The 27,070-nt window shown below is 42.4% G+C and overlaps 1 protein-coding gene across 1 annotated transcript; it reads left to right on the forward strand.

Annotated features, from left to right (window-relative positions):
• Positions 1 to 27,070, forward strand: MACO1 (macoilin 1). The gene is made up of 11 exons (XM_057401199.1): positions 1 to 184; positions 8,437 to 8,578; positions 9,273 to 9,399; positions 11,152 to 11,275; positions 13,445 to 13,623; positions 14,071 to 14,569; positions 22,703 to 22,861; positions 23,034 to 23,216; positions 23,427 to 23,547; positions 24,703 to 24,877; positions 25,883 to 27,070. The coding sequence occupies exons 1-11, from the start codon at positions 105 to 107 to the stop codon at positions 26,083 to 26,085; spliced, it is 1,992 nt and encodes a 663-aa protein (XP_057257182.1). The 5' UTR covers positions 1 to 104; the 3' UTR covers positions 26,086 to 27,070.

Consider the following 27,070-nt stretch of genomic DNA (forward strand, 5'->3'; position numbering starts at 1 on the left):
CGAGAGGGACCCCCGCGGGGGCGGATGGTGCTGCCGTGACCGGGCAGCGCGGGGCCGGGGCGCGCGGCGGGGCCGGCCGGGCCGGGCCGCAGGCGGCCGGGAGGATGAAGCGGCGGAGCGCGGACTGCAGCAAGCTGCGGCGGCCGCTCAAGCGGAACCGCATCACCGAGGGCATCTACGGCAGGTACCGAGCGGGGCGGCGGCGTCCCCTCAGCGGCGCCCCGCCCCCCGGCCCTGTCAGCGGGGCCACGCGCGCCATGGCGCCCCGTTCCCCCCCCCCCTCCGCTCCCCGGCTTTGCCCCGCCCCGCGGCCTGCCCGCACCGGCCCCCGCCGCCCCCCAGCCAGCGCCGCGCTCCGCCGGGGCCGGGGAGAGGCGGGGGGGAAGCTGCTGGCCAAGGTCCTGCCGGCGCGGCCGGAGGGAGCGGCCCGCAGCTGGTGGGAGCCTTCACATCCCCCTCCCGTGGCCCGTGTGCCGGGGGAGCGCTCCTCGAGGCGCTGCCGCTCGGGTCGGGAAACTCCGTCCTCACGTGGTGGCCGCGGTCCTTGTGCTGTGGTCTCCGCGGCGAGAGCGAGGGATGCGAGCAGGGTCCGGTGTGGGGGATCCTGCAGCACGGGTGGTGGAAACGCAGCCGGTGTCTGAGTCTCCTCTGACCTAGGAAACGAGGAGGGGAACTGTAGTAAAACGAGATCCGTGTTCTTGGCCATGGGTGGTTTGGAATAAGGGCATGCTTTCTAGGTGTTTACATGCAGAATGCACCGAAACAGAGATTCTGAAGCATTTACTTGTTGTGAGTGTATTCAGAGGGTGTTTTAGAGCTCTGCTTCTTGAGTATGCCAAGTTTTACATGAAATGGAGTAATTGTGTATTTCTGAATGAAGAGGAGGTTGGTTTAGTAGAGGCTTTCCAAAGTTACACTGTAATGTCCCATTTCTGTTCCTCGTTTATATATGCAGTGGCTGGAAACTTGAGCAAACTCATATAATGCAGATTTGCATATGGAAATGGATGATAGTGGGCTCTGGCTGTAACAAACCTGTCACAATATACTGCTTATGCTACTTGTAGTGAATCTCCACGTGAGAGTAGAGTAGAGAGTCTGCTGTTGCTTTAGACTCCTGGGTTTTGAGAAAAGGGTGCTTGGAATGTCAAAGAAAAAGCAACCATTGCTTAGAAGTTAATATTTAAGATGAGTGAACTTGGGGAAAATAATGAAAATAGAAGCAATTCCTTTTATAATTACTTAGTTTTCCAAAGTCATTCAAAATCCTGTGCTCCCTGTTACCTTTGAGGTGACTGGTTGGAAAGGTGGGAGAAGAGGAGGGAAAACCAGGAAAAGACGAGGAGGACACAGGGTGATCAGTGTGTTCAGTGTGGAGAGCTGTTGTATCTCCGTGAACAGCCTACAGACACGTCTGGCTGCTTGTGCTAACTTCTGGAATGCTTAGTTCAGAAGCGGGATTTTAGCCTTTGTTTCACGTGGCATTTGGATCAGCAGAAGTAGTCAGTGACCTCAAAGTATTGTCCCCCAGAAAGAAAAGAGAAGCTAGTGGAAGGCTTTCCTCTTTGGAAGTACGAGCAGAGAGAAGTGCTTCTACATGGGTTTACATGGATTGTGACTCTTTTCCTTGTTTCTTTTGCTCTCCTTTTTTAGTTTTGGGCTTTATTACTTTTTTTCCTCTTTGCCTCTCATAATTCAAGGAGGTTACACCAGGTAGCTTCTGGTATAACTCTAGATTTCTAAGTTTTGTAATTGCTGCAGTTATTTACTCAACTTATCCTAATTGTCACCATCAGCTTACACAAACCCAGTAAACAGAACAATCAGTAGGTAGCATCATAGTGTTACAACCAAGCAGCTGGGCTTGAACAAACAGCATGATTGAGATACTTAACTCTGGTGGGGTTTCTGTTTGCTTTTTAAGGCAGATGTTCCTATCCTTGCTCCCTCCCCAGGCTTTCAGTGCAGAGCTGTAACAGACACGTGTGAGTGCAGTTGAGAGCTGCAAAGCTGAAGAGTTTTGGAGCAGGTGAAGCAATGAAGGCATTGGCCTGCAGTAAAGCTCTGGTGGCAGGTTTGCTACGAGTGTAAATCTGAAGCAGAGTGTAAGAAGCAATAGGAAAGAGCTTCTAGTCACAGAACAGAGTTAGAAATGTAATATCCAGGCTTGCACTGAAATACATGAATATTGCATCTCCCTGAATAAGTGATTTTGCCATTGTCTGGAGTATCATTTCTAACAAGTTGATCTAAGGGTTCACAGCCTTTCCTATCTGAAATGTTACAGCTGTAGGTCTTTAAAGCCCTTTCCCCAGCATTCACTTCCTAAATCAAATGAGCTGTTTTGTCTCAGGCCTTCAGAAACACTTTCAAAGTTATTCCTGACCAATCTTCCCCACCAGATTTTCAACAGCAGCCTCACTATCCTGTTCTCCTTTAGACTGCTTTTTCCATGCTGCTGGTTTTCCTTCCTTCTGCTTTCTGCCTTCCCTTCCAGTTTAGTTTTACTCCCCATCTCCAGCTCCTTGGGGCTTTGCTCGTGTGTTCTGCTGCTGAGGCCCTGGCTGCCTCTGATGTAGTAGCACCATTTCAAGTGAATGTTGCCACCTCTACCCAAAAAACCCAACAAACCCCAGTCTAACATTATGTGCAAGCATGGTAAGGACTTGTGCTATTTAAAAGTATTGCAGTATCTGTGGAAAGAACGTTACTATAATTAAAACATATCTGTGCTTTCAGTCGAGTTCCAAACCCAACAAACTGGGGGTAGGAATTGAGATCTCTTGTTATTCCACAGTGTGTTCACAACCTTTTTGCCTTTTCAGGTTTTAAGCTATAAGTTGCCATTGTTTTCCGATGTTTGAGCGATGAACATCTACCTTTGACACTGCATGCATTAAAAACTTAATGAAAATATTCATTGCAGCTTGTCAGCAGTTAGGCAATTAAAGTTTACTTGTTGGTGCTTGTTTCTAAGTCTTCCTAGTCCTCATCCTTCATTATTTAAAACCCTTCAGCTTTGTTGCTGCTACTGCTTGTTTGGGCTTTACCGAGTCCTATTGGCACTTGGTACCAATTGTGTATCTAGCTCAGTTTCAAGATGAACTCCACGTGTTAGTGGCTTAATTTATGGTGCCATATCTGCTGTCTTCTGCTGTGTATCCTGGATTTCTTGACAACAGTCCTTGAACACTGCATGTTCCTTTAGAATTAGGATTTTTTTTTTTAGCGCTATATATGTATTGCCCTTTATCCCAGGCCTCACCTGGGCTGGCAGCCAAGTGGGAGGATGTGGCTGTGGTTACTGAGGTACCTGCTGCTGGCATGAAGGCAGCGGGTGCCCCTGGGCATCTCGTGCTGGGCAGCGTTCCCTTTGCTAAGGGATCCTGTGATTCTTTGTGTCCCCTACCCTCTGATATGGCTCATTTCCAAGGACTTGATTCTGGACTCTGCTGACAGCCAAATAAACTGTAAGGAAAACCAGTTCATTACTAACTCCAGGAATGTGGCCTTTTTTTAGGCTTTTTCTTAAAAACAATAAAACCCGCAAATCCATAAGGATCCTTCCTACTGATCTATTCTGACACTTTTTTTATAAGCTTCCTATATGGGGAAAACCATTTTCTTCTCAACCTGACCTGGAGGTCTGTAACGAACCAGTAGTGCTATTTTTTATTACGTAAATTCAGGTCTCAAATCTAATTTAGCTTACATTTAAATGTGTTCTACTATGTCAACCCCGACGGCACATATAATATTGCTTCCCTCTGCCAGTGACTTTCATTCCCTGCACGCTGCAGTTCCTTTCGCTTTATTTTACTTGTTCTGGAGTGATGTTTTCAGCTGAGTTACCACAGTGGGCTCACAATGCTCTTGTTTCAGTACTACAATACTGATTGCTGCTTAGCTGCCTGTGGTTCAGCAGTCTCTATTGCACTTGCTTCCAGAATTACTGTAAGAATTTTCTATTTTGTCTTCCTTTGCTTACATTTCCATACTTCAGTGATTACTGTGTTCTTTGCCGTATCAAGACACTGAATCAGTAGTCAGGGAGGTTTCCTGGGATTCTTTACATTTCAGATTTCACACAGTGATTTCCAGTGTGCATACCACGTTCCAGCAACCATGGTTTCTCTTGCATATTTGCTGTGTTCATTCTGTAGCACTTTTCTTCCCCACTAGTAATAATCTTGCATATATATATATGTGTGTGTGTGTGTGTATGTTTACATATACAAAGCTTTTTTGCTTGCAAGTCTCCAGTGAGCATCCCCAGTGTTCCGTCTGGCACTGAATGGATAACCTAGAGGTGGTGACTGTTTGGTAATTCCATGGCATGTTAAAGTTCACCTTTCTGTGTTTGGTGCCCTGCCAGCTTCAGGATCCTTCCGCTCTATTGTCTTGTGTGAGCCAGGCTGCACAATGAAACATGCCATCAGTTCTGCCAAGATTCACTTTCCAGCCTTAGGGACTTGCTGATAACAGAGGGATAGAATAGAAGCTTAATTTGCTACCAGATAGGACTTGGGTTCATAATTGGTTGGTTTTTTTTTTTCCTAGTGATTTTTAAAACTATTTTTACCTTGTAGCAAGCACAAGGTCTGTTTCTGTGGGGCAGGAAAAAGAGAACAAAGAACAGTAACAAAGAACAAGGGGGGGGAGGAAATGGCATCTGGCACTTGAAGGGGGGGAGAATATGGAAGAAAATTGTATGTTTGCAAATTCAAAGGGGTAGCACAGCCACGTGGGGTTAGGAATAAATGTTTCTATTCAGTCTGCATTAGGAATCCATTGAGGTTTCACAGGATTTCCAGCACTGTGGTCACTGCTCCTACCTGTGCAGTGCCCTGCTCATGTGAATGTGGCCATCCTTCCCCTCATCTTCTGGTACCCCATGAGAGTAGATGCCCTGTGCCAGTTGTATAGGGAAGGCCCTGTCCTTCTTAAACCTGTCAGCTCGCTAAAGTCAGAGTTTCCTGACATCTGCCAGAGCATGAGATAACCCAGATTTTAGGTACTTACTGTATGAGAACAAACTCGGAATTCTAATTGGCATCATGGAATATATTTGAGCTTTTCTAATAAAAGGGATCCAGAGGTTAGAGAGCACTTTGCCTGGTGAATATTATCTTTAAGTGAGGATACTGACACAGCAGCTATCAAAATTGGAGGACTGGGTGGATGTGCCCAGAAAGATCAATGACTGCCAGACGTTCATGGGCACCAGATGGCTGGTGCTGGATTCCAGAGGAGTGTGTGGGGAGCAGGTAGCAGTAGAGATACACTGAAGGGGAGGAGGAAATCTGGAAGGGATCAATAGATTGAGGAGCAAAGATGAAGTAACAGGGCTAGTACAAAGCAGAGGGAGGGAGGAGGGCTACTGCTCAGTTCTGTTAGTCATTTCATTCACGTGGTGTGATGTGAATGGTGTGTGTCGTTTGGAACAAACCACAGAGGAGTGATGAGCCTGTCCAAAGGAGACGTCCTCAGCCTGCTCTGGGTGTAGCTCTCACTGGAGGTTTCTCAGCTATGGCTAATTTGGGTGTTCATACAAAGCAGTCTGTTCACTAAGCCCTTGCAAGGTAACTGATAAACTGTGTGCTGGGCAGGAGCAGCAAACCCCGGTGTGCAGCACACCTCTGTGCAAGAAGGGTAAGCAGAGATCTGTGTTTCTGCCTACTACAAAGCCTCACTGCCAACTCAAGCCGCAGTGTGCGGCGCCGGCAGAGCTCTGTGTGTGACTGTGCCAGCACAATGTAAACCCGGCCCATTTCGAGGAGGGAGCTGATGTCTGGAGGCTGCTACCAGTATCCCTTTCTAAAGCTGGGCTGAGTGTGCAGCTCTGCTCTGCAGCCCTGCAGGCTTTAACTGGAGGGGAGCAGGTCCTGATGTGAAAAAGCCATTGATGGGGTATAGTACCCTCCTGATGGTTTCTCTGAGTGCATGTGCACTCAGCAGCTGAACATACATGTAGGATATATTACACAACAGTGAAAGTTGTTGCTGAGGCCAGCCTAAGTGGAAGAGTCTTGTAAAAGAACTAACTTTCTTGTGTCTTAGTCTTGTACTTATAAAATCCTTCATTGCTTTTGAGTTCTTCAGGTGATGGAGGAATAGGCTCTTTAATATTCTTAAAAAACCTTATTACCATTGTTGTACTGTAACAACTCCACTTTAAAAGGTGGTAAATATCACCATGGCCTTTGGATTGATGCAAATTTAGTATTAGAAGTCACTGTAATGACTGTATCGCAGAACTCTGATTCAGCAAATGCTTTAACTTAGAGTGGCACTTAACAGTTGGAAAGTGTTAGTTCTGACAACCTAATTTGCTGGGGAAAATGTGTCTTTATAGGTTTCAGTGGCAGAAAAATCAACAGTAACCATAAACTTAGCCCAGGAATAAGTGCCTACACAACACAACTGATTTTCCAGCCAAACAGGCAACATCAGGACTGCCTGGTTGTGGTGCCTCTGTGTGTTTTTCTCAGACCTGAAGAGCTGCACATGTAGAATTGACAGCGTGATCAAGCCGAGCACAGTGGTGACTATGTCCCCACATGTCAGCCACATTTTGTGCCTGAGTATTCCCTGAATGTGGCTGCTTTTGACAGACTCGTGCTGCAGATCTAATCTTTACATAACTAGAGACGAGCAGTGTATGCAAGCATAATCTACTAGGACAAATGTGACCATTTAAGGTGTTTTGGTGGGGTTGCTTTGGGTTTTGTTGTGGGTTGGGTTTAGTTTCTTTTAATACTTGTACTGTAGTTTTGTTCTCCTCAAAGAGGATGTTTTGAATGAGTGACTGGGATGGTTCTGTAAAAAGCAGGATCTTCCCCCCCAGTCCCATTATGTTAAAATCCAGATTCAGAACGTTCAGCCAGGTGAGTGGGGGGAGGCTGAGGTGGGTCACATGTGGAATAGTTGCTTATTTGTCACAGTCTTCAAAATGTATTTTCTATGAAGTTTTCTCTTAGTTTGTGCTGATTTAAAAGCATGAACTTGTGTGAGTACATTTAAAGCATGAACTCATGTGAGTGTGTTTGTGTGAGTAGTTCCATGGGAGCAAATCCTTTCACAGTGCAAAGCCTGGCATTGGACTTTTGAGGGGGAGCCTGATAACATGCTGTCAGCAGCAAAGCCAGGCAAGAACTCTTCCCCTGGGGAGGCAGCACAGCCAGGCCAGTCAATGAAGGACACTTTCAGGCACACAGAGTCAGTCTTTGCTCACAAGAAATCAAAGTGCTCTCCCAGTTGTGTGGTTTGGGAGTTGACCTTGTGTGACAACGTGAGTGATAATTGCAGGAGTAGTTCCGTTGCCTCCAAACCTCTGCTGGTACCTGACACTGTTGATAGAAGGTTTTTGTTTTGTGTCTTCTCTGAAGAGCTTCCTAAAAAAGCCACGTGTTCATGAGCAGTGCAGAAACTCGACTCTACCTGGCACTGTGCATGCAAACTCCTGGCAGCTGACCAGTAGACAGCCAGGGCAAAGTTCTGCTGGTGCTGTTGGCATGTGATAGAGGAGGAAAAAGAAGCAGCTAAAAGGAAAAACTGCCCTTGATTTAAAAGATAGGTTTGAAAAACCCCACCTTTGCTATAGCCCAACAGAGTGCAACAAGGTAGTTGCATCCTGGGGAGCTGGAGTAACGTACTACATCTGTGGGTGGTGGGATTTGAGGGAGCTTCCTCCTTATCAGCACAATGGATCGGGCTGATCCCTCAAGTGCTCCTGTGTTAGATATGGTCTCAAAATATTTGGAGCTCTAGCCAAGAAGGGTCATGAATGGTTCAAAATGCAGGACAAAGAATAAGGGAAATGTGCTTTCAAATAAGTAAAAAATAGAAGTTGGACTGTCTGGTCTCACGTGTCTTCATTTTTCTGTTGTGGTTTTATTTTATATTTGATTTAATATGGATGTTTTCAAACATAACACTGACAACTCGGAATCAAGCCAGTCTTCCTAATTGCTATAGTTATAGGCCTGAAATACATCTCAGTTTATTGGTGTTGCAGTTTCTGTGTTAAATGTGGAAAATGAGCCAACATCTGCAGTCTGAGGAGCAGGAACACAGACATTTCCGAGCTCCCAGTACAAGAGTGCAAAGTGGAAGAGCATCACTTCAGCTGTGAAGTCATACCTGTGCCTGTGTAAAACTGCCCTGCAGAGCTGAGGGAGGTGATCCTGCATGTCTGCAAGGGCAGTGAGCTCTCTCTGTTGCTTTGCTACATTAACACAAATGCAGTTGAATAGAATTAGCTTCATTAGACCAGGCCTGGTTTTAATAGAATAATAATAAACCTACTGTGTTGTAAATGACTTTGGATGAAGTTTTCTTGTCTGTTATAGTTGTCTATAGTTTTTATTCTTGAACTAGGTCTCTTTATTGCAAATACTGACTTGAAATTACCTTTTCTTTCTCCCCCTCTCCCAGTACTTTCCTGTATCTGAAGTTCCTGGTAGTGTGGGCCCTGGTACTGTTGGCAGATTTTGTCCTGGAGTTCAGATTTGAGTATCTGTGGCCATTCTGGCTCTTCATCAGGAGTGTTTACGATTCCTTCAGATACCAGGGTTTGGTAAGTATAACACACATTCCCTCTGTAGGGAAACCCTGCACAGGTTCAGGGTTAGACAACTGGCTGCATGACACTGATGAACCTCTTCACAAACAGAGGAATTTTCAGGTGATTTAAGTGCCCTGGGCTCAAGCCTCTCCTCTCTGCCTGCCTGCTTTGTCTGTGGCAAGTGGAGGTGAAATCCGTAGCTAGCAAATGTTCACCATAGGAAAATACTGTTTGAATTCCTGAGGTTAGTGAATTGGTTTAGATCCTGAACAGGGTTTTCTTCAAAATAAAACAGAAGCCCTTTACTGTTTAGGTCTTTCCTGCTCTTTCAGAGAGTAAATGACCGTGCTGGTTGATTGGGTTGGGTTGGTGGTTTTTTTTTTTCCAGAAGGAGAATACAGTGATGATAATGTTATATCAACAGTGTAGATGAAAGTCTTCAAGCAAATTAATAAGGAGTAAATGTAGCTATTTGAAGTCTTGGTGGAAGGAGTGGATAGGCACAAATTTTCACGTTGTACCTGTTCTCTCTTAATCAGCCAAGTTTCTGCTTTCATTGGCTGCACTACTCTATTTCTTCGCCCTGGTTAGAAGCAGCATTAGTGTTTCTGTGTTGAAGTCATTGTGGTGTCAGCATTAATAAGCTGGTAATATTTGCTGAAATAAACAAAGCACTCTTCTTTCCCCCACCCCTCCTTTCTTCTAGGCCTTTTCAGTATTTTTTGTTTGTGTAGCATTCACGTCAAATATAATATGTCTGCTCTTCATACCAATACAATGGCTGTTTTTTGCTGCCAGCACCTATGTTTGGGTACAGTATGTCTGGCACACAGGTAGGTCATTCTTCTTCATTGATTTGAATATATATCTTGCAGCTTTTAGTAACATGCAAAACCCCTTTTCTGTTCGTTACCACATTTGTTTTAATGCAGTTTTGTTAAAAAAGGTTCTTTCATTAATATGCTCAGTTGCACTTGGTATACTGGGTGTATCTTGTAATCGGGAATGCCCGAGCAGTGGGACTGAAGGTGCATGAACAGCAATTCCAGAGCAGTAAAACAAATATTTTCCTAACTTCGAAACCATTCTGCAGCAATTCAACAAACACAGAGCACGGACACAGGAAAAGCTTGTGGCACAGAGTTATGTTCCTCCCATCTTCCACTGGTGTGCTGTTCAGTTTGTATTACCATAGTTTCAGTTCATATTAGTCAAAACTTTCTGTCAGCTGGATCCAGCTTCTGAGCGAAAAGGCTGGTGTCTGCCCCAGCAGTTTGGCACCTGTATGGAGAAATCTTCTTCCCCAGTGCCCTTTTTATTTAATGCTTACTTGTTTGGCTTTGTTTTAATAAATCTTTAGGTTCTGGGGCAGCAGCTGGCATCAGCGGGAGGTGGTTTAGTTTCCCTGAGCACTAACACTTGACATGGGTTCTGTGCCTGTCTTTCACACAGTCAAAACATTTTAGGAATAAAACTTTTTTTAGAGGTAATTTCTCACTACCCAAGTCGTTGGGATTTGAGGCCTTTGTAATATTTTATGCTAGATTTGCCATCAGATCCTGAGAATTTGCAACATCATTTCTCAGCTGGCGGGTGAAAGCAGTCATCTTTTTGACAAGTTAGTAATTTATCATAATGACAGTGTGGGAGCTAATGGAAGATGCTGGGAACCAGGTGCTGCCCAATTAAAGTACATAGACAATCTGGAGCTATTTTTGGGATTGCATTCACATGTTAAAGCACTATCTGATGTTGTTCTCGGCCTTAATGCTAAAAAACCCTAAAGGAGAACTATGATGGGCCAGTTTGAACTGTAGCTATTGAGCTTGTTTAATATTTTAATTCACTGCTTCTCTTTAAATGTTCATGTAAGTCACACATATGTATGTAATCAAAACCTTTGTTTAGCTGTATGAAGCTTGTGGCATGTAACTGGGATAGGTTTGTAGGGATTCACAGTGGCTATATTGCAAGTAAAAGTGGTGTTTTCCAGTGGCCAGGATATTGAATACCTTTGCTTGCTTGGCTGCCACTTTCCATTCTCTCCAGTAGTGCTGGAGAGAAAAACCAATAGAGCATCTTGAACAACCCCCTCATGTAGGGTTTTGAGTTGCAGACTGCCTGTATATGGAGTGACCAGTATTGTACTTACTCACTCCTGTTTTCTCAGCTGATTTGCTCACTGCTGCTACCAAGATATACCTAACTTGGAGTGAGAAAGTAGTCCAAGCTTACCACTTCTGACTCAAAGATCATAAGCTGTAACATTACCTCATCTTCTGCAGTTCCTTCCATTTGTGTTCTTTCTCTGGGTAGGCTTTTGTGCCAAGCTATTTCATTAGCTGTGCATCTGTTATTTTTCACTGATGTCTTCTCAAAGTAATAAAGCAGGATAAGGAGATGAAAGTTTAGATGTGGGTCAAAAGAAAGACATCCTTGATACTTTATTCTGAACAAAACCTCTTGCAATCCCCTGTAAGTCTGTCTGAAAATTCCCCTTGACTTTTGGAATGTTTTAAAAATAGCTTGATTTGCTGCTTGTAATATATTACTGAGGTGTTTTTCTCTCTTTCTTCTGTCAATAGAGAGGGGTGTGTGCTTGCCAACAGTATCACTGTGGATACTTTTTGTTTATATCGAAGCAGCCATTAGATTTAAAGATCTAAAAAATTTCCATGTAGACCTTTGTCGTCCATTTGCAGCGCACTGGTGAGTGTTTTCTTGTTCTCCTTACCTTTAGTTCACCAGAGGAATTAATATTTAAGGCTTTCTTATATTGGTTTATGGCTTGGCTGTTCAGTTCTCCCCTCACACATCTGTCATTAAATAGTCCATGAGAAATGCATGCTAAGCAATAACCAAGTACAACCTATCTGAAGATACAGTGCTTGTGAGCTGTAGGGAACTTGTAGCATGGATATCCCTAGTGTTACCTGGCATCAGGTTACAAATTTTGTATTCACATAATGAATAGATGGTAAAAGTAGCAAAGTAGTTTCACTGATAATTTATGTATACCATTACCAAAAAATCATCCTCTTTTTCTGTAACAAAGCACTCCTCTTTTTCCCCTCCAACAAGACGGGCTCTCATGAGTGATTTCATAATTCACAAGAGGAAGTGAATAAGCTGCAGGTTGAAAATCGTGACAGAAAACAAGACAACCACTACTTAATTGTATCACTTCTTTGGAAATGATAAGAGTGACTTCAGGCAAAAGACTCAGCTGCAGAGTATCCCTATCTGGAAGAAATGCTCTCTTATTCCACAGGTTTTTGGTGTAGTATCCATTGATTGGGCTACGTTTAAAATGTGTCCTGTTTTTCTTGGAGTCATTTGGTCCAGTTCCCTGTGATACAGCCTCTAATAAATTATACATCTGTCCATTTATATTGTCTACATTGTGCAATAAGTCCCTTAAACACTAATAAAATTCTGTAATAGGCTACAAAAGCACTTTAGGAACTGTGAAGAAAGGTCTTTCTGCTGCTGAATTGGATGCAAACATTTCAGCTTGTCATCAGAGTTTTAGCACTGTAGCTACAGCTGTCTTTACACAGCATTACAAAAGAAGCCTTGGCAGAGATAATGTCAGATGCATATGCAAATGATTCTTGCATTCTGGCAGCTTACTTAGACATGCAATTTGCACAGTGTTGCTGTTACTGAGCAAAGAATGAGAAGACTGTGACGGTTAATAGTCATCTACATCTGAGTTCTCCCCTGATCGAGGATACCTTCAGTGTTTAAAATGCAACTCCACTGTTTTGTTAAAATACTTGTCAAAGATCTATTTATTTTGATTCAGGGGTGTTAGCTCACTGATGGAGTATCCGTGTTAATAAATACTCCAGCAGGGTTTGTTGGCATTCTCTGCTGGTGCACTTGTCACAAGGTGATACTCAAATCCTGTGTGATGAAGCTGATGTGCAAGGAAATAATTCCCAAGTTCTGTAACGCTTCTGTCATCCCCATCAGCAAATGGAAGAGCAGAATCTGGCTGGAAGGGAAGTTTTCATGTTGTGACTGTCAGTAAGATCAGTGGAAGAACCAAGTTTAGGGATGGGATGTTTCCACTTCAAGGTCAATCCCATAAACAGGAATTTCTGAAGGCCATTTGTTGCCCACAGATCTCTTAATTGTGGCCAGCAGCAGCAGCAGGCAGGTGATTACTGAGGCTTCACCTCCAGGGTCATTTCTAGCTCTCCCAGGGTGGGTGGTGGCACTTTGGCTCACAGCTTTTGTCCCCTCAAAGAACATGGCAGCCCCAAAGCTGTATGTTCCAGTGGCTTCTCCAACTCTCATTTGTCAGCCTGTGCTGCAGTGAGAAGAGGTCACAGGGCCAGTTGCAGAGGTGGTATTTTGTCTCAGTTTTAAAGAGTGCTGGAAAAGGGATGTGCTCTTAATTTCTGAATGCAAAAGGATGAAGCCAAGGGTCGGTTTCTCCTTCCACTGTTCTGGATGGATGTTGCTAACACATCTCCCACTTTAATGTCTTATATATTACATTGCCCTTTGGGAAAAAAACTTGGGAACTTCTGCTGTATTTGGCTCTTATCTCCTCAGAAGATGCATGATTCTTAGTCTGGTGCTTGTCTAAAAGCTGTCTTTGGGTAGTGCCATTGCATTGTCATAATCCTTTAATTTGTGCTACACTTAATTGTTGTCTGCAATGAACTGTAATTTTACCTCAATAAAGAGGTGCCTACATTTTTAAACTGTTAACTGTGGTACAGCAAAAACCATTTTATATATAATTTTCTGGGCAAAGTTGTCATTTAGATGTATTCTCAGCTATATAATCTGTTACTATTAATGATGGTTTATTAATTTGCTATTATGCTTACATTTTGAATGATAACGTTGCTTTTTTCCTAGTATTGGCTACCCTGTTGTGACTTTGGGCTTTGGCTTTAAAAGTTACGTCAGCTACAAAATGCGTTTAAGAAAACAAAAAGAAGTGCAGAAAGAGAATGAGTTCTACATGCAGCTTCTCCAGCAAGCTCTGCCCCCAGAACAGCAGATGCTACAAAGGCAAGAGAGGGAGGCAGAGGAAGGCAAGTTATACTTATTACTTAATGTGTTTGCTTTATCTGCTATTTAAAAAACCTGCTAAGGAAAAGCTTTGTTAGTCCACATTGTTTTGCTGGAAGTACAGTGAACTTGGAAACAGAGGAGCCAGAAATGAAATGGTTTTGGCAGTGGTTAGTATGGCAGTGGAAATGAATTATGTCTTCTGTTTAGTTCTTCATTAGCAACTGCATCAATCTAGTCAGTGCTTCATGAAGCATGAGTATTTATTATTCAGTCCCTGTTTCTTGCCAGTAATGATAAAAAAAGTCTTAAGTTATCATGTGACTTCTGATTTGCTTTTCTAGATAGACCCTAATACTGATTGCTTTCTGCAGAAGGATTGATATGTAGCTAATGATGTTTCTTTGTCTGTCACAATATTGATTGATTTAATGAACTAAGTATATTTTTTGTTTGTTTTGGTATTGCAGCAGCCAAAGGATTATCTGATATGGATTCCTCGATACTATTGCAGCACAATGGAGGCATTCCAGCCAATAAAAAATTATCTGCAACGTTGCCAGAGCTAGAATATAGAGAAAAAGGGAAAGAAAAGGACAAGGATGCGAAGAAACACAACCTTGGGATAAATAACAATATTTTGCAACCTGTAGACTCTAAAATACAAGAAATTGAATATATGGAAAACCATATCAATAGTAAAAGATTAAATAATGATCTTGTGGGAAGTACAGAAAACCTCTTAAAAGAGGACTCATGCACTGCCTCATCCAAAAATTACAAAAACGTCAGTGGAGTGGTGAACTCCTCACCTCGCAGCCACAGTGCAACGAATGGGAGCATCCCCTCCTCATCTGCTAAAAATGAGAAAAAGCAGAAGTGTGCCAGCAAGAGCCCAAGCACACACAAGGACTTAATGGAAAACTGTATTCCTAATAACCAGCTAAGCAAACCAGATGCACTGGTAAGGTAAGTTTGATCTGAACATTGTGTAACAGCCTGTCTTACCCTCCCTTCTCTCCAGTACATCGGAGCTTTTTTTCCATAGGAAAATATGATCCCATGAACACAACAGAATTGTCTAGTGATGGAAGAAGTTAACTAGGAACTAGGCCTTTCGGGTTCTGTTCCTGATTTTTGCCTCTGGTTTACTCCGCAGCCTTGAGCAAATTGCTTCCTTTCTACCTCAGTACACAGTACTTGCCTACCTCACAGGGGTGCTGTGGGGCACAATCAGTAGCTTGACAGTCGCTTCATAGAAGGCATGAGAGAAATGTGGAGAATCACGATAACAGAGCTCAGTGGATGTGTTCTTGACAAACTTTCCATGGAGTGACCTTTAAATCTCCATGGAGTTCAGTGGGGTTTGATGGTGCCTGAACAGGTTGTTTTGTCTTACTTTTTTGTTTTGGTTTTCCCCTGAAAAGCCCAAAATGTTGGGCTTTTGTTTTAAGCTTCAATTCACAAGTAAGGATGCAAAGTATGAGCTACTGTGCAAGCCCTTAAAGTTCGAAGTTCAGATTCTTGCTTGCATATCTACTGACTTACTGGTTTAAAAACAGGTCCAAAGGATTTAATTTAGCTGCCTTGTAAACTACAAAGATTGAACAAGTCACATCTTTACATGTGATTATCTGAAGTTTCAGTGAAGATGTATTTGTGAAATGCAGCTAAGTACTTGCAGGGTATAAGTGAAGACATACAGTGCTGTCATGTTACCAGAACAAGTACTTGTAAGAAAAAGGGAGGAAGTGTTTGGACTGGGGATAGAGATACATCTAGAACAAAGCTGTTACATGGATATGCACTTTCTTACTGTTCCTGGCTTATGTCTGTCTTTCTCCTTTTCTCACGTGCTGAACTCTTGTGTTCAACCACTTGTTGGCCAACTTAATTGGCAGATTGGGTTCGTTGGCCCTGTGGGTTCCTTTTGGTAATAGGAGTTTGACTCTGGTCTGTCTCTGAGGATTTATGCTGTGTGAATACAATTACTTCGATGAAAATGTTATTTTTCTCCTCTGCTAATCACTCTGTCACTGCTTGGTGTACCTCTGCCAGTTACATATCCAGGCTAATTGATACCTAATGTCTAGAGAGAGCTTGTATGAAGAAAATGAGAAACCAGCTAATCAATCTAATCTGTGAATCGCATTCAGCTAAGGTTAATGGGATACAGATGGCTGTCTGTTCAGCAAAGCTGCATCTTAAGAAGCCTGTAGAGGACTGCTGTATTTGTATGTTGCCAGTTTCAGATGGGCATCTCTGTGCTCCTTATGTTACTTGCTCACTAAAGAAAACAGGTCAGTTCAGCTTTGCTGCAGTTTAAAACTTAATTCCTAAGTGCTGAGAAAAGAGAAGACTCAGGCTTTTGTCCCGTGTAGCTATGACAAGAAATGAGATTTAAACCTCGTATGTTTTACATTACACATTGAAATTTTTATATGCTGTGATGTGAGCTTGCTCCAAGTCATCATGGTCATTGTCCAAAGCAGGTTTTCTAATGCAGAAGTGGGTATGCAATAAACTAGATTGTGCCCTTACAGTGTTCTTACTCCTCTAATTCACTGGGTAGGGGCAGAGTACGTATTAGCGTACTCTGAGCGTGCCTTTGTGCAAGGTAGCCTTACTCTGCCCGGAAGGAGAATTAAGCTACTTCAGTCTTTGTTTGTCAAGTGTTTCTCTGTGATGTGTGGGTGTGATGTGGCTGTTGTGTTAGTAATTCCTGTAGCTGCTCATTGAACATTGATTTCCCTGTGCAGGCAAGCCAGGAGCACTTAAAACACCAACATCCTGTGTGTTGCTGCTCACAGTTTCTTACAAACGCGATGACTGAAATCATTCTTGAAATGCAGTTTCTATTCAGATTGAGTATGTAACTCCTACACAATGGAAGCATAAACTTACCTGACAAATTGGATGGGGTGGAATGCACTTAAATTTAAAAATTCATGTTTATTTTTCAAAGCTTGTCAGTTATCCTGTCCCTGGAGTGTAAGGAGTGATTTGTTCATCATCTTTTCCACTTCCAGTAGTATTACTCATTCCTGTTATTAAACTTTTAGTCTGCGTCAGTGCTGAAGCCTGAAAAGGGCTGTGTGGACTCTTGCCTCTGTGTCTGACTTTCAGATCAGATCTGCTCAGCTTCCAAATAAAGAGGCTTTTTATAACTTCTTGTCCAGCAGACTCGCAGCAGGATGTCAAAACCAAGCTGCTTTCCTTTTGTGTTCACAAATGACTTCCCTGGGCTGACTAACCCGTATTAAATGTAAAGTATGCCTTAGGACTGCTGGGGACTCGGCTTAACAGGGGTTATTCAGGAGCAAGACAGTATTGCATGCTGCTAAACTTCTCTTAGCTACTTGATGTGACACTTTGTATCTGAAATGGTACTGCTGATTAAGTTAATGTTTTATATATACAATATTACTCTTATTTGAAACAGTTGAGGTTTTCTTCTTGCTGCGTCTGGTAAATGGTTAGTGCACAGAGGAGAGGAAGTTGCTGCTCCCCGTCTTTGGATGTTTCAGTGAAGCTTGTGTTACTGTCATCTCAATTGATAGAGTGATTTAAGAGACTGTGTCCCTGCTGATCAGCCTTAAAAGTAACCTCTTAGGGGTATGTTCCTACCATTGAAGTAAGTGTGTACTTCCAGTGGATGCTGAAATCTACTGTTGGTTTGTCAAGAACTTGGTAATTGAATCTCTAATCTGAGCTCTTCATTTCCCAGCACTGGTAACTGAGCCAAGAGGAATACTTTGGGATCTAGCAGAGGGATGAGCGTGGTATCTCATAATGCTTCATGCTGTTTGTCAGTAGGTACAGTGCAGATTGACTTCTTGTTGCTGTTTCACTGTCACTTCTGAGGCACAGCAGGTTTTGTTCATGGTTTAGGGGTTTGATATATAGAACAAGTCCAAGCTGGAATCGCTGCAGACTTTGTGTGTGTTGCATATTACACAGCGTTTCCTGCCTCTGGCTATTTGCACTCTTAAACCCAAAAAGGCACAAAAAGCCACAGTCAAAAACCTGGCAGTGCAGCTTGGCAAAGCTGTTTGTATCCAGAGATGTCCTGCTGTTGGCACACGAGGAAACAACCTGTCTCATGTACTAATTATTCTTGGAGATAACAATGACATCTTCTGGCAGTTGGACTAAGGAAAATCTCTGCAAAGCAAGAGCTGGTCTACCCACATTTTCCTTTGCTTTACTACAATCTGATGTTACCTGCAGAGACAGACTTGAAGGTTTTCATGTAAATTTATCTCCATTTGATACTAATAATTGTACATCTTTTGTGGCACTGTTGATGTCCTAAGGCTGCTGCTTGCTTCCTTATCCCCCTTGCCTGAAATGGCATTAGGGTTCCAGGCTTTTTGCTGTCAGCTTCTGTGGGGGTCAGCATTTCATGTGATATGATGGGAGTGATGGGAAGTATAGAGCAGAGAAGAAAAAGAGTTAGGAATGTAAGTTAGAAATCATGGCAGTGATCCTTCTCGCAGACCGTTTTCAAGCCACTGCCAACATAGTGCTTGGACTGTTCAGAAACAGAAAAACCTGAAATGCCGCCTGCTTAGATCACTTCTGTGGAAGAGAAAAATAAGTAACTTGGCTTTCTCTATGTGGATTACTGTCATTTTGGTAATGAGAAGTGCTCTGAGAAACTGCTAGTATCAGCCTGTTAGTTACAGCAGGAGAACCTCAGTGCTGTGGGATCACATTGGCTACCTAGAGAAGTTAGGTTCACTGCAGGGGATGCATATGCCAAGAGAGTGGGCCAGAACACAGCCAAGGAAGAACATGGGTCTCTTAGAAAAGCATCCGAGGCCTTCTGGGGCTTTGAAAACTTTAATTTCTCTATAAATTGTGTTTTAATTTGTGCACAATTGCCAGGTGATTATGGAATTGAGTTAGCTGAATGAGTAACCAAGCAACAAGGTATGTTATTCACCAGTCATCAATACTTGGGAGCATTAAGCTGAATTGAGTTGTCTTTAAGTTGATCCATCCATTTCCCTGAAGCATTTGGAAAAATACTTAGTCTTGGAGGTGATTACTGATGAATTCTCTTCATCAGCAAGATCAGGAATGATGTGAGGTACTGCTGAGAAAAGAAAATGGGTAAATCTGCATTTATAGTAATGGCAAACTGCAAAGAAAAATTGGCCTTGGTTGTGTAAACAGCACAATGTAATAATCTGCAGCTAAACCCTCATCTGAAAAATAGTTTTATGTCAAAATGATTTGTAGTTTGTGCAGCAATAAAGCATCTTCTAGAACTCTGGTTTGCTTCACCCCCACTTTGTAAATAACTTTCCCAATAAGCCTGGAAATAAGAGACTTAAGCAGAAAATGAAATGGTAGAAAGAATAGTAATAATTTAAAAAATGCTGTCTTCTTGGGTCATTTATCATTGCAATAGTGGTGCAGACTGTTGCAGGAGGGGCAGCTCACACACTGTTTCGTGCTTGTAGCAGCACAGCTTTCTTTATGGCATTGCATTGCTTTACCTTGATGGTGTGCTTCCAATTTAGAAAGCAGGTAGCAGAAGGGGTGTTCTTCATCTTCTTCTATTTCTGGGGAAAATGATGGATGACCCCTCTCTCTGCAGAGCAGAGCTTTGGCTTGCTGTTCCACAGAGACATGTTTAGGCTGAAAATGTTTGACTGATAAGAACACGGTTACACAGTGGAGGATGCAAGGAATACATGTGGTTTTGAGGGGGAATTAACTTCATGTGGTTTGGTTTTCTTAATGAAGTTCTGTATCTAGCTAATTGTGGCAGATCTGGGAGAGAAAATGTAAGGAAACAGTTGGTCCTTCCATTATGATGGATTATTAGCTTCCTAACTCATTTCAGATAGTGAGGAGCATTTATTTGCTCTCTAAATTGTAGAAAACAGCTGCTTTGGTATTTAAAGCTGTAGTGAAAACTACAGCATAATGAAAAGGATTAATTAAAATCTGGTAAAACCTTACTTTAAGATGTATTTCTAACCAAGCCCATTGCCGGATACATTTCCAATGTTTTTGTCTGCCATTGACTAGAAAGAGATGAGTTTCCTTTGTTAGTTCTCTTCTGCCCCTTTGGAGTTGCACTACAGGAGCTGGTCATTCGCATAGATTGATCATGCATTTGATTGACACATCTGTTATTCTGTTCAAGTTAGGTTATCTGTACTGATAGGAGAGATTTTATTTCTGTTTCACAACAGAATAAAGACTCTTGACTGCGAGGTGCTGTGAAAAATTGGGGTGCATGGAAGCCCAGAATCCATTGATTAGGGTAAGTTGAAGCAGTGCAGTTGCCGCTTTTGAACTGCTGAGCCCACTGTGAGCTCGTTTGCAGTGGCTGGTAAATTGGAGAGTCTTTGTGTTTTAATGGGCACACAGGGTATACAGCTCCCACTTTACACCTGCTAGCAGTTTCTGAGAAGCAGCAGCTCCTCTGCAGCATGTACTGAGTTAGGGTTGCAGGTGGGCAGTGCTGGCTGCTCATAGGCAGTCATTGTCTCTCGGTGCCTGGGCTGCCTGGATGCGTTCTAGCAGTGTGGCTGCTGGGTTTTCATAAATGGTGGAAGCACCCAGGGTTTGAGCAATTATTGTTGAGTTTAATCCTGCAAAAAGGTGAACATCTGATTCTTGGAGCATGCTTGAAAAGTAAAGGCAGAAGGACATCCATGGGGTTTTTGTTAAGTGTTCAGGCAGGATTTGAGTGATGTATGAGTGTGTAACACTTCTTGATCCCAGTTCTCACAGATTTAATGTACACAGTTTTGGTTGGACACTTTTACCCAGGCTGAGTGAAAAGGAAGGCTGTGGCCTCATATTTCCCCTGGTTTGGCAAGCAGCATCCTCTCTGCTCATGTTTGTGCGTGCTCTCTGGATCCTGCAGGGTTCAGCTCTCTTTACAGCACAGCCTGGACCAGCCCCACGAGCACTGTGGGTGCAGAGCCCTTCCGGGAACTGCAGGAATGCCATAAACCAGATGGCTTCAGAAGTTGGAACTAATGTCAATGCTTTGTTGCCAGAAACACAAATTCAGTTGGTCCTGTGCCAGCACCTCTTGATTTATTTGAGCTTCACCTGATCAGTTCTTCTTTTCCTGGAATACTAAATACCCAAAATAAATCCTGGTATCTTATTTGAGCATTTTGGCATAGTTATAGGGGAAAGGATATTTACAGCTGTCTTACTTTCACAGTTATCACTTTATTATGGACACGCATGTTGCAGTCTGTGGATAAATGTCAATGTAAAGTGTGTGTGTGTGATTTCTGTGCATTCCTTTATGTTGTCCTTCCAACCATATTTTCACCTATTTATGAAAACCTATATTAAAACCAGTCAGCTGTTGCCTTACAACAGTTTAATGCTTCCTACAGCATCTTACTCTCTTCAATTACTGAGTTTGCTCTTTCTAAAATCCTGAGTTACTGTTTATTGGAAAATCAAATTGAACTGTTATATCATTGTCCAGCAAGTCTCCAGCTCCATCACTTAACATACTGAACACTGGGAGGATACGTGCCTAATAACATCTGCTGATGGGTTTTCCATTTTTAGTTTGTGTGCTGTGGTTACATGCTGGAAGGAATATTTGGTTAGGTTTGCAAATTCTTTTCATCCTACAACAGAACGTTTCAAGGTGTTGAAATGATTTGTGGTCTTCCATCTGAAATGTGTATTTGCTTTGTGCCGTTACTATTTGCCTTCTAAGTTCAGTGGGGTGGGGTTTTTTTTCTATTTAAAAGTACATTTGACCACAGTTTGTACTATAGTAAAAGAAATTCATTTTATCAGTGGGGCAGTTTAAGTATAACTAGAAAGACAACTTAGTACAGCTATAGAAAGTGGGATCTGATCCTTTATAGGCTGTTTCTTGCTGTTCATTTACCCAGTAGACCTCTTCAGTGCAGTTTTAGCCTATTACAGATATGCTTTTATGGATTTCCAGAAGTCTGATGATTCCACATTTAACCTCTTGGTTAATTCACACAGGATGTTCTTATACCTCATATTGTTACAGCTCTCTCAGTAGCATTTTAGGTTAAGATTTTCCTGCACTGAAGCCCAGAGGAGTGAAGTGTTTTCATTCTGAGGACAGAAAGCTCCAACAGTTCACCTGCACTAGTGAATGTCAGTAAGGGCTGTTCATTTGGGCTCTTGTGACAATTCTCCCCACGTCCTAATGTTCAACTGCCACTAATTCTGTGTGGAACTTTAGGAAGGAAAAACATCTTTATTTTCTTTATGAACATTTAGAAACTTTGAATCAATGATAATTTGATGGCACAAATGAGATTGTGTGAGTGACTGAGAGGCATATTTGCTTTTAAATAAGTATGTGACTGTGCTTATAAAAATGATTATTATTTACCTGAGACATGCTTTTATTCCAAGAAGAAACACATTTTGAAATACGTTTGGGGAATACTTTAAAGTGTGGGGAAATATTTCAGGGGAGCTGCGTGCCTCTCTTCAGCGACTTGGGGCTTATTTTAACCAGGTTTGATAATAAGCTCACATGAGTCTTGAGGAACTTTCTAAAGCTACAGCTAAATGGATAGCAGATGGCTCCTGCTCAGGAACAATTAAAAATAAATTTACTGACTCCTGAACTGTGGATGACTTGACACATCCTGGTTGTTCACCGTGCACATCATGCGCTTCAAGGAGCAAACCATGTTTAGGTGGGAATTCGGCAGCGTGATCGGCTGTAGCTCACAAATGAAACCCTGATTTGGTGAGAAAAGTAGAATTTGTTCAGGTGTGCATCTGGCCTTGGTTACAGCCTCTCAGGCTTAGAGGAAAAATGTAATTCCATAATTCTTGTTCTGGGATTCTGCAGTGCAAAACAAATTCCTGTGGGAGGATACGAAGCGTGTGTATCACTATAATAGAGCTATGTACGTAACGTTACATAAAACATTATTATTTAGCAAGGATAAACATAATTCCTGAGAGTTGAGTATTTTAAGTCTGAAGGGCTGGGGGGTTGGCAGATGGTGCGATGTTCGCTCTGTGATTTTTATATAACATGCGTGAACCTTTGGGTAATTGGGAAATAAAGTTGAAATTGTCCCTTCAAATTGTCTGTCTTAGGTTGGAACAAGATATTAAGAAGTTAAAGGCTGACCTGCAGGCGAGCAGGCAGATCGAGCAGGAGCTGCGCAGTCAGATCAGTTCTCTGACCAACACAGAGCGGGGGATTCGGTCCGAGATCGGGCAGCTCCGCCAGGAAAATGAGCTGCTTCAGAACAAGTAGGTGCTCTTACACTAAGTCAGTGCTGCTGACTGTAGTCAGGGGAAGCATTGTGTTAAGTCTCTATGAAATTTGCTGGCAAATCCAGCAAGGCTCATGCGGGACCACTGGCAGCAATTTATTTTCAGTAGGTGAAATCCTCCGTTAAATCCTGTACCTGTTACCTTCCAGATTACACAATGCTGTACAAATGAAACAAAAAGACAAACAAATGATCAGCCAGTTGGAGAAGAAGCTGAAGGCAGAGCAGGAGGCACGAGCCTTTGTAGAAAAACAATTAATGGAAGAAAAGAAAAGAAAGAAGTTGGAAGAAGCAACTGCTGCACGTGCTGTGGCATTTGCTGCTGCTACAAGGTACTTTGTTCTACCCCAGACCAAGCTCAGCTCCAGAATATCCCTGAGATGTGCTTTGGGGGGATTTGGGGCGGCATTTTTCACTGTTCTGTACATAAAAGAGTAGTCTGTATTTATTTCTTTATTAGGAAGCTTGATCTGTTTTAAGAGGTCTACTTGTGTTAAGGCAGTGGGAGGACTTGCTTCAGCATCTCGATGTTTTTTCTGCAGAGGAGAATGTACTGAAACTTTACGGAACCGTATCCGGGAGCTGGAGACAGAGTGCAAGAAGCTAACAATTGACATAAAGCTGAAAGAAGATCAGATACGAGAACTAGAAATGAAAGTTCAGGTAATGAGAAAGCACCAGGGGCTTAGATCAGCATCACAAGGAGTGAGTGCTTTCAGCCCTTGGAAACTGGTGGAGGCAATCAACCCCTTCAAGAATTATGTTCTTCAGATGTCTGTCTTGCATGTCTTGTGTCAAGACACTTATTTGCAGGAAGATGGGTATGAGAGAGGTTGTCTCAGCTCCGCACCATTCTATTGTTTAAATTATTAGAATCTTTTCCCCCAGACCAATGGTCTGGGCAGACTGAGAATGTAAATCCCCTCAAGAGTTTTCATCTAATGTGAGGAGCTTGTTGCCAGTCTGCATCACTTTACATTTCACTGCTAGCAAGCAAGATTGCTTACTTTATGCAGTCTGAATCGCTGGCCAGACATGTTTTGTTTTTTCCTGATAGTGCTTGACTGTTGAAAGTACATTGTGCTGGACTCGTAGCAGATGCGTTGTCTTGCACATTCAAGTTTAAGAGCTCCGATGTGTGAGCTGAAGCTGACCTTATTCCTTTAAATTGTCTGTTCCTGAAGAGGTACTGTTTCTTTCTTAGTCAAAATTTTCATGCATACTTCCCAGCCACACAGTGCCTGACTCTTGTGTGCAGAATCCTCGCTCCCTCCATTTCCTTTTTCCAAATTTCTGGGGTTGCAGCACAGCTGGGTTCAATGTGGGAAGTATTCCGAGATAAAGAAACCCTAGAAATCCCTTTCATCGGCCAATTGCAGTAGCTTTAAGTGCTTCTTTAGTATCACTTTAAACTCTTCAGCAAGGCATCAGTCCCCACTGTGGCCACTTTGCTGTGGAAAGTGTTGTCACATTCCACAGCTTGGCTGAGGGCTGCCTGGCTGCTTGGCTGGCACTTGGAAGGGCTGAGGAGGGCTCCTCCGTGGGGGCTCTTGATACAGATGAGAGAGGGCTGAGAGGCAGAGTAAATGGTACTTGCTCGCTGCACTATTTATGTGTTGTACAATATGGCTTTAATCACTTGTGATGATCGTGTATAATTACTGGAGGTAATATTACAGTGTCCTTAATTAACCATCATTTTAATTTTACAGTATTAGTCCCAGGCCCAGTGGTGTGCTGTGGGGAAGAGAAAGACTTCTCGGTATATCTCACGTGTGAAATCAATGAGAATAACATTTGTCCTAATTACTCCTCCAGGAGCTGCGAAAGTACAAGGAGAATGAGAAGGATACAGAGGTGTTAATGTCAGCACTTTCAGCCATGCAGGATAAAACACAGCACTTAGAGAACAGCCTGAGCGCAGAGACAAGGATCAAGCTGGATCTGTTCTCTGCATTAGGAGATGCAAAACGGCAGCTTGAGATCGCCCAAGGTAAGGCAGGATAGTTTAATTCAATCCACAGTACTGACTGAAAGCATGACAATAGAGCAGAAAGAATATCCTACCTCTTTATTTAGGGGTGAGCTACAGCCCCCACTCAGCATTTCAGCTTTCAGTGGGGTTTTGCCTTTTGTGGCTCTGCCCATGTGAACCTGACCTGATTGCCCAGGCTATTAAACTGAAGCCAAAAGCCATCAAGATGGGTGTTTGACTTAATTTATCATTGCTTTCTACATTTTTATAAGCCATTACCTCAAAGCTGGAGAGCTTCTTTTAAAGGGCTGGACTGTAAATAATAGTTGCTATCTATTAACCCCCTCTCCTTGAATCCTAATTGTATTTTATTACTCTTGAAGTAAATACAGCCTAAATGTTGGGGGAGCAAAATAACCCAGGCAGTTTTAAATCTGGCACTGGTAAGGTGAGCATCGACACTGGTGCCGCAGCCACCAGAGGGAGCACGAAACCGACGATAACTCCCTGCTCAGGTTAGGAACCAATGAAGCAAAATCAAATAAAATTAAATAACCTTTTGATTTAGCCCCTGTTTAATTTCCCAGCAGAAATTTGCTTGGCTGCAGGAAAATCGTTTCATTTCATTGGTGTTTGTTTTATTAATTGCTGTAGTGATGATGTGAGTGTGCACAAAGGGGGTTCAGTTGAAGAACTCATCTCATAAGCAAATGCTACTGCTCTTGTGAGGTGCTTGTAAAAGGTGAATGGAAAAGAGCCAAGTTGAGCTGTAGAAATAATTGATGCAGCAGTGAATGCAAACAGTGCAAAATCTGATGGAAGTGCTATGTCAAGTTGTGTGACGTGGTAACTAGAGGTAATTCACCTCAACACAAAGCAGGAGTTACACAAGTTGTGTTTTACTGATGCTGTGTTAGGCGGTGAATATCTCCTGGGTGTTTTGCTTCAACAGCTCTTAATGAACAGTTGGTGGAGGGTGAGAACACACTGTGGGTTCTAAGTGATGTTGTTTGCTGTTTTCAGGGCAAATAATTCAAAAAGATCAGGAAATCAAGGACCTAAAACAGAAGATTGCAGAAGTCATGGCAGTAATGCCCAGCATAACATACACTGCAGCCACCAGCACTCTGAGTCCGGTTTCCCCACATTACTCTTCCAAATTTGTGGAGACCAGCCCTTCTGGACTTGACCCCAATGCCTCTGTTTATCAGCCCTTGAAGAAATGAATGCCAATTTTCTTTTTGCCCAGTAATTTTGTCATGCTGAAGGCATCACACAGGAGTGTCTCTTGCAGTCAAGATGAAGTTGTATTGTGTGAGACTGTATTTGTTGTCATTTAAAACAGGATAAAAGAACATCTGGATTGACTAGAACTGCCCATCGGTTTTTCTTGTAAAGTTTTAGAAAACCTCACAGAACTTTGCAATTTATTTTCCTTGGCCAATGCATTAAAAACAATTCTTGGTTTTCAAGTAGCCAATTTTGCCTTTTTATGTACTCTTGCATGGTTTCCTCTTGAAAAACACAGGGCTTTGCTTGATTTTGAACCCTTTCTGCTTTTTGGGTTGTTTTTTTTTTTAATAAGTTGAATTTGCAGATTTGTTCAGGAATAGTGAGGAAAAAACCTTTAGTTTTTACAGTGAAAGGGTTAAATAATCCAACAAAGCTTTGATTTATAGATGTATTGAATACAAATATGTGATGTTGCAGAAGATAATTTGATTACCCCTCAAAGGACCAAACAAATTTCAGGGGCGTTGTTTAAGGGAAAGAATAAGAGAATAGCTGATGATGTGACGGTGGTTGTTGTGTGAAATATTTATATTCCCATTGGTGTTTTTAGTCATTGAGAATTGCTAACAGTCTTGTTCACAGTGCCTTGGGAAAAGACATTTCAAGAGGAAACTTGATAGTTTAAACTATTTTTTCCCCCTTCACTGTCATCTAGCTTATATATCAAAGCTCATTACAGAGTCTACTGCAAATTGTACATGGTAATTTGGATGTTCATTATAAACCAAGGTTACATCTTCTGTTTATTTTGATATAAACTCAGCAGTGTTCTGTAAGTCGCCTTGATTATACTGCATCATGGAAGGCACAATATTCATACAGGAAGCGTTATTGTGAAGGCGGAGCTGTGCAATGTACTGTATACAAGAGACTGTAAAGCTGGCTAATAAAAGCTGCAGTTCTGGGTTTTTTATTTTA

The sequence above is a fragment of the Pezoporus wallicus genome, unplaced genomic scaffold (genome assembly GCF_028554395.1).
Source record: "Pezoporus wallicus isolate ANWC-B61680 ecotype Strahan unplaced genomic scaffold, APGP_CSIRO_Pwel_v1 contig_14033, whole genome shotgun sequence".
In the NCBI taxonomy this organism is placed as follows: Eukaryota; Metazoa; Chordata; class Aves; order Psittaciformes; family Psittacidae; genus Pezoporus; species Pezoporus wallicus.

What these genes read in the sequence shown, in the direction of transcription:
- MACO1 (XM_057401199.1), top strand. Translation starts at nt 105, where the DNA reads ATGAAGCGGCGGAGCGCGGACTGCAGCAAGCTGCGGCGGCCGCTCAAG. An exon ending in ACCGAGGGCATCTACGGCAG is followed by an intron (nt 185 to 8,436) that starts GTACCGAGCGGG and finishes CCCCTCTCCCAG; the next exon opens with TACTTTCCTGTATCTGAAGT. An exon ending in AGAGAGGGAGGCAGAGGAAG is followed by an intron (nt 13,624 to 14,070) that starts GCAAGTTATACT and finishes TTGGTATTGCAG; the next exon opens with CAGCCAAAGGATTATCTGAT.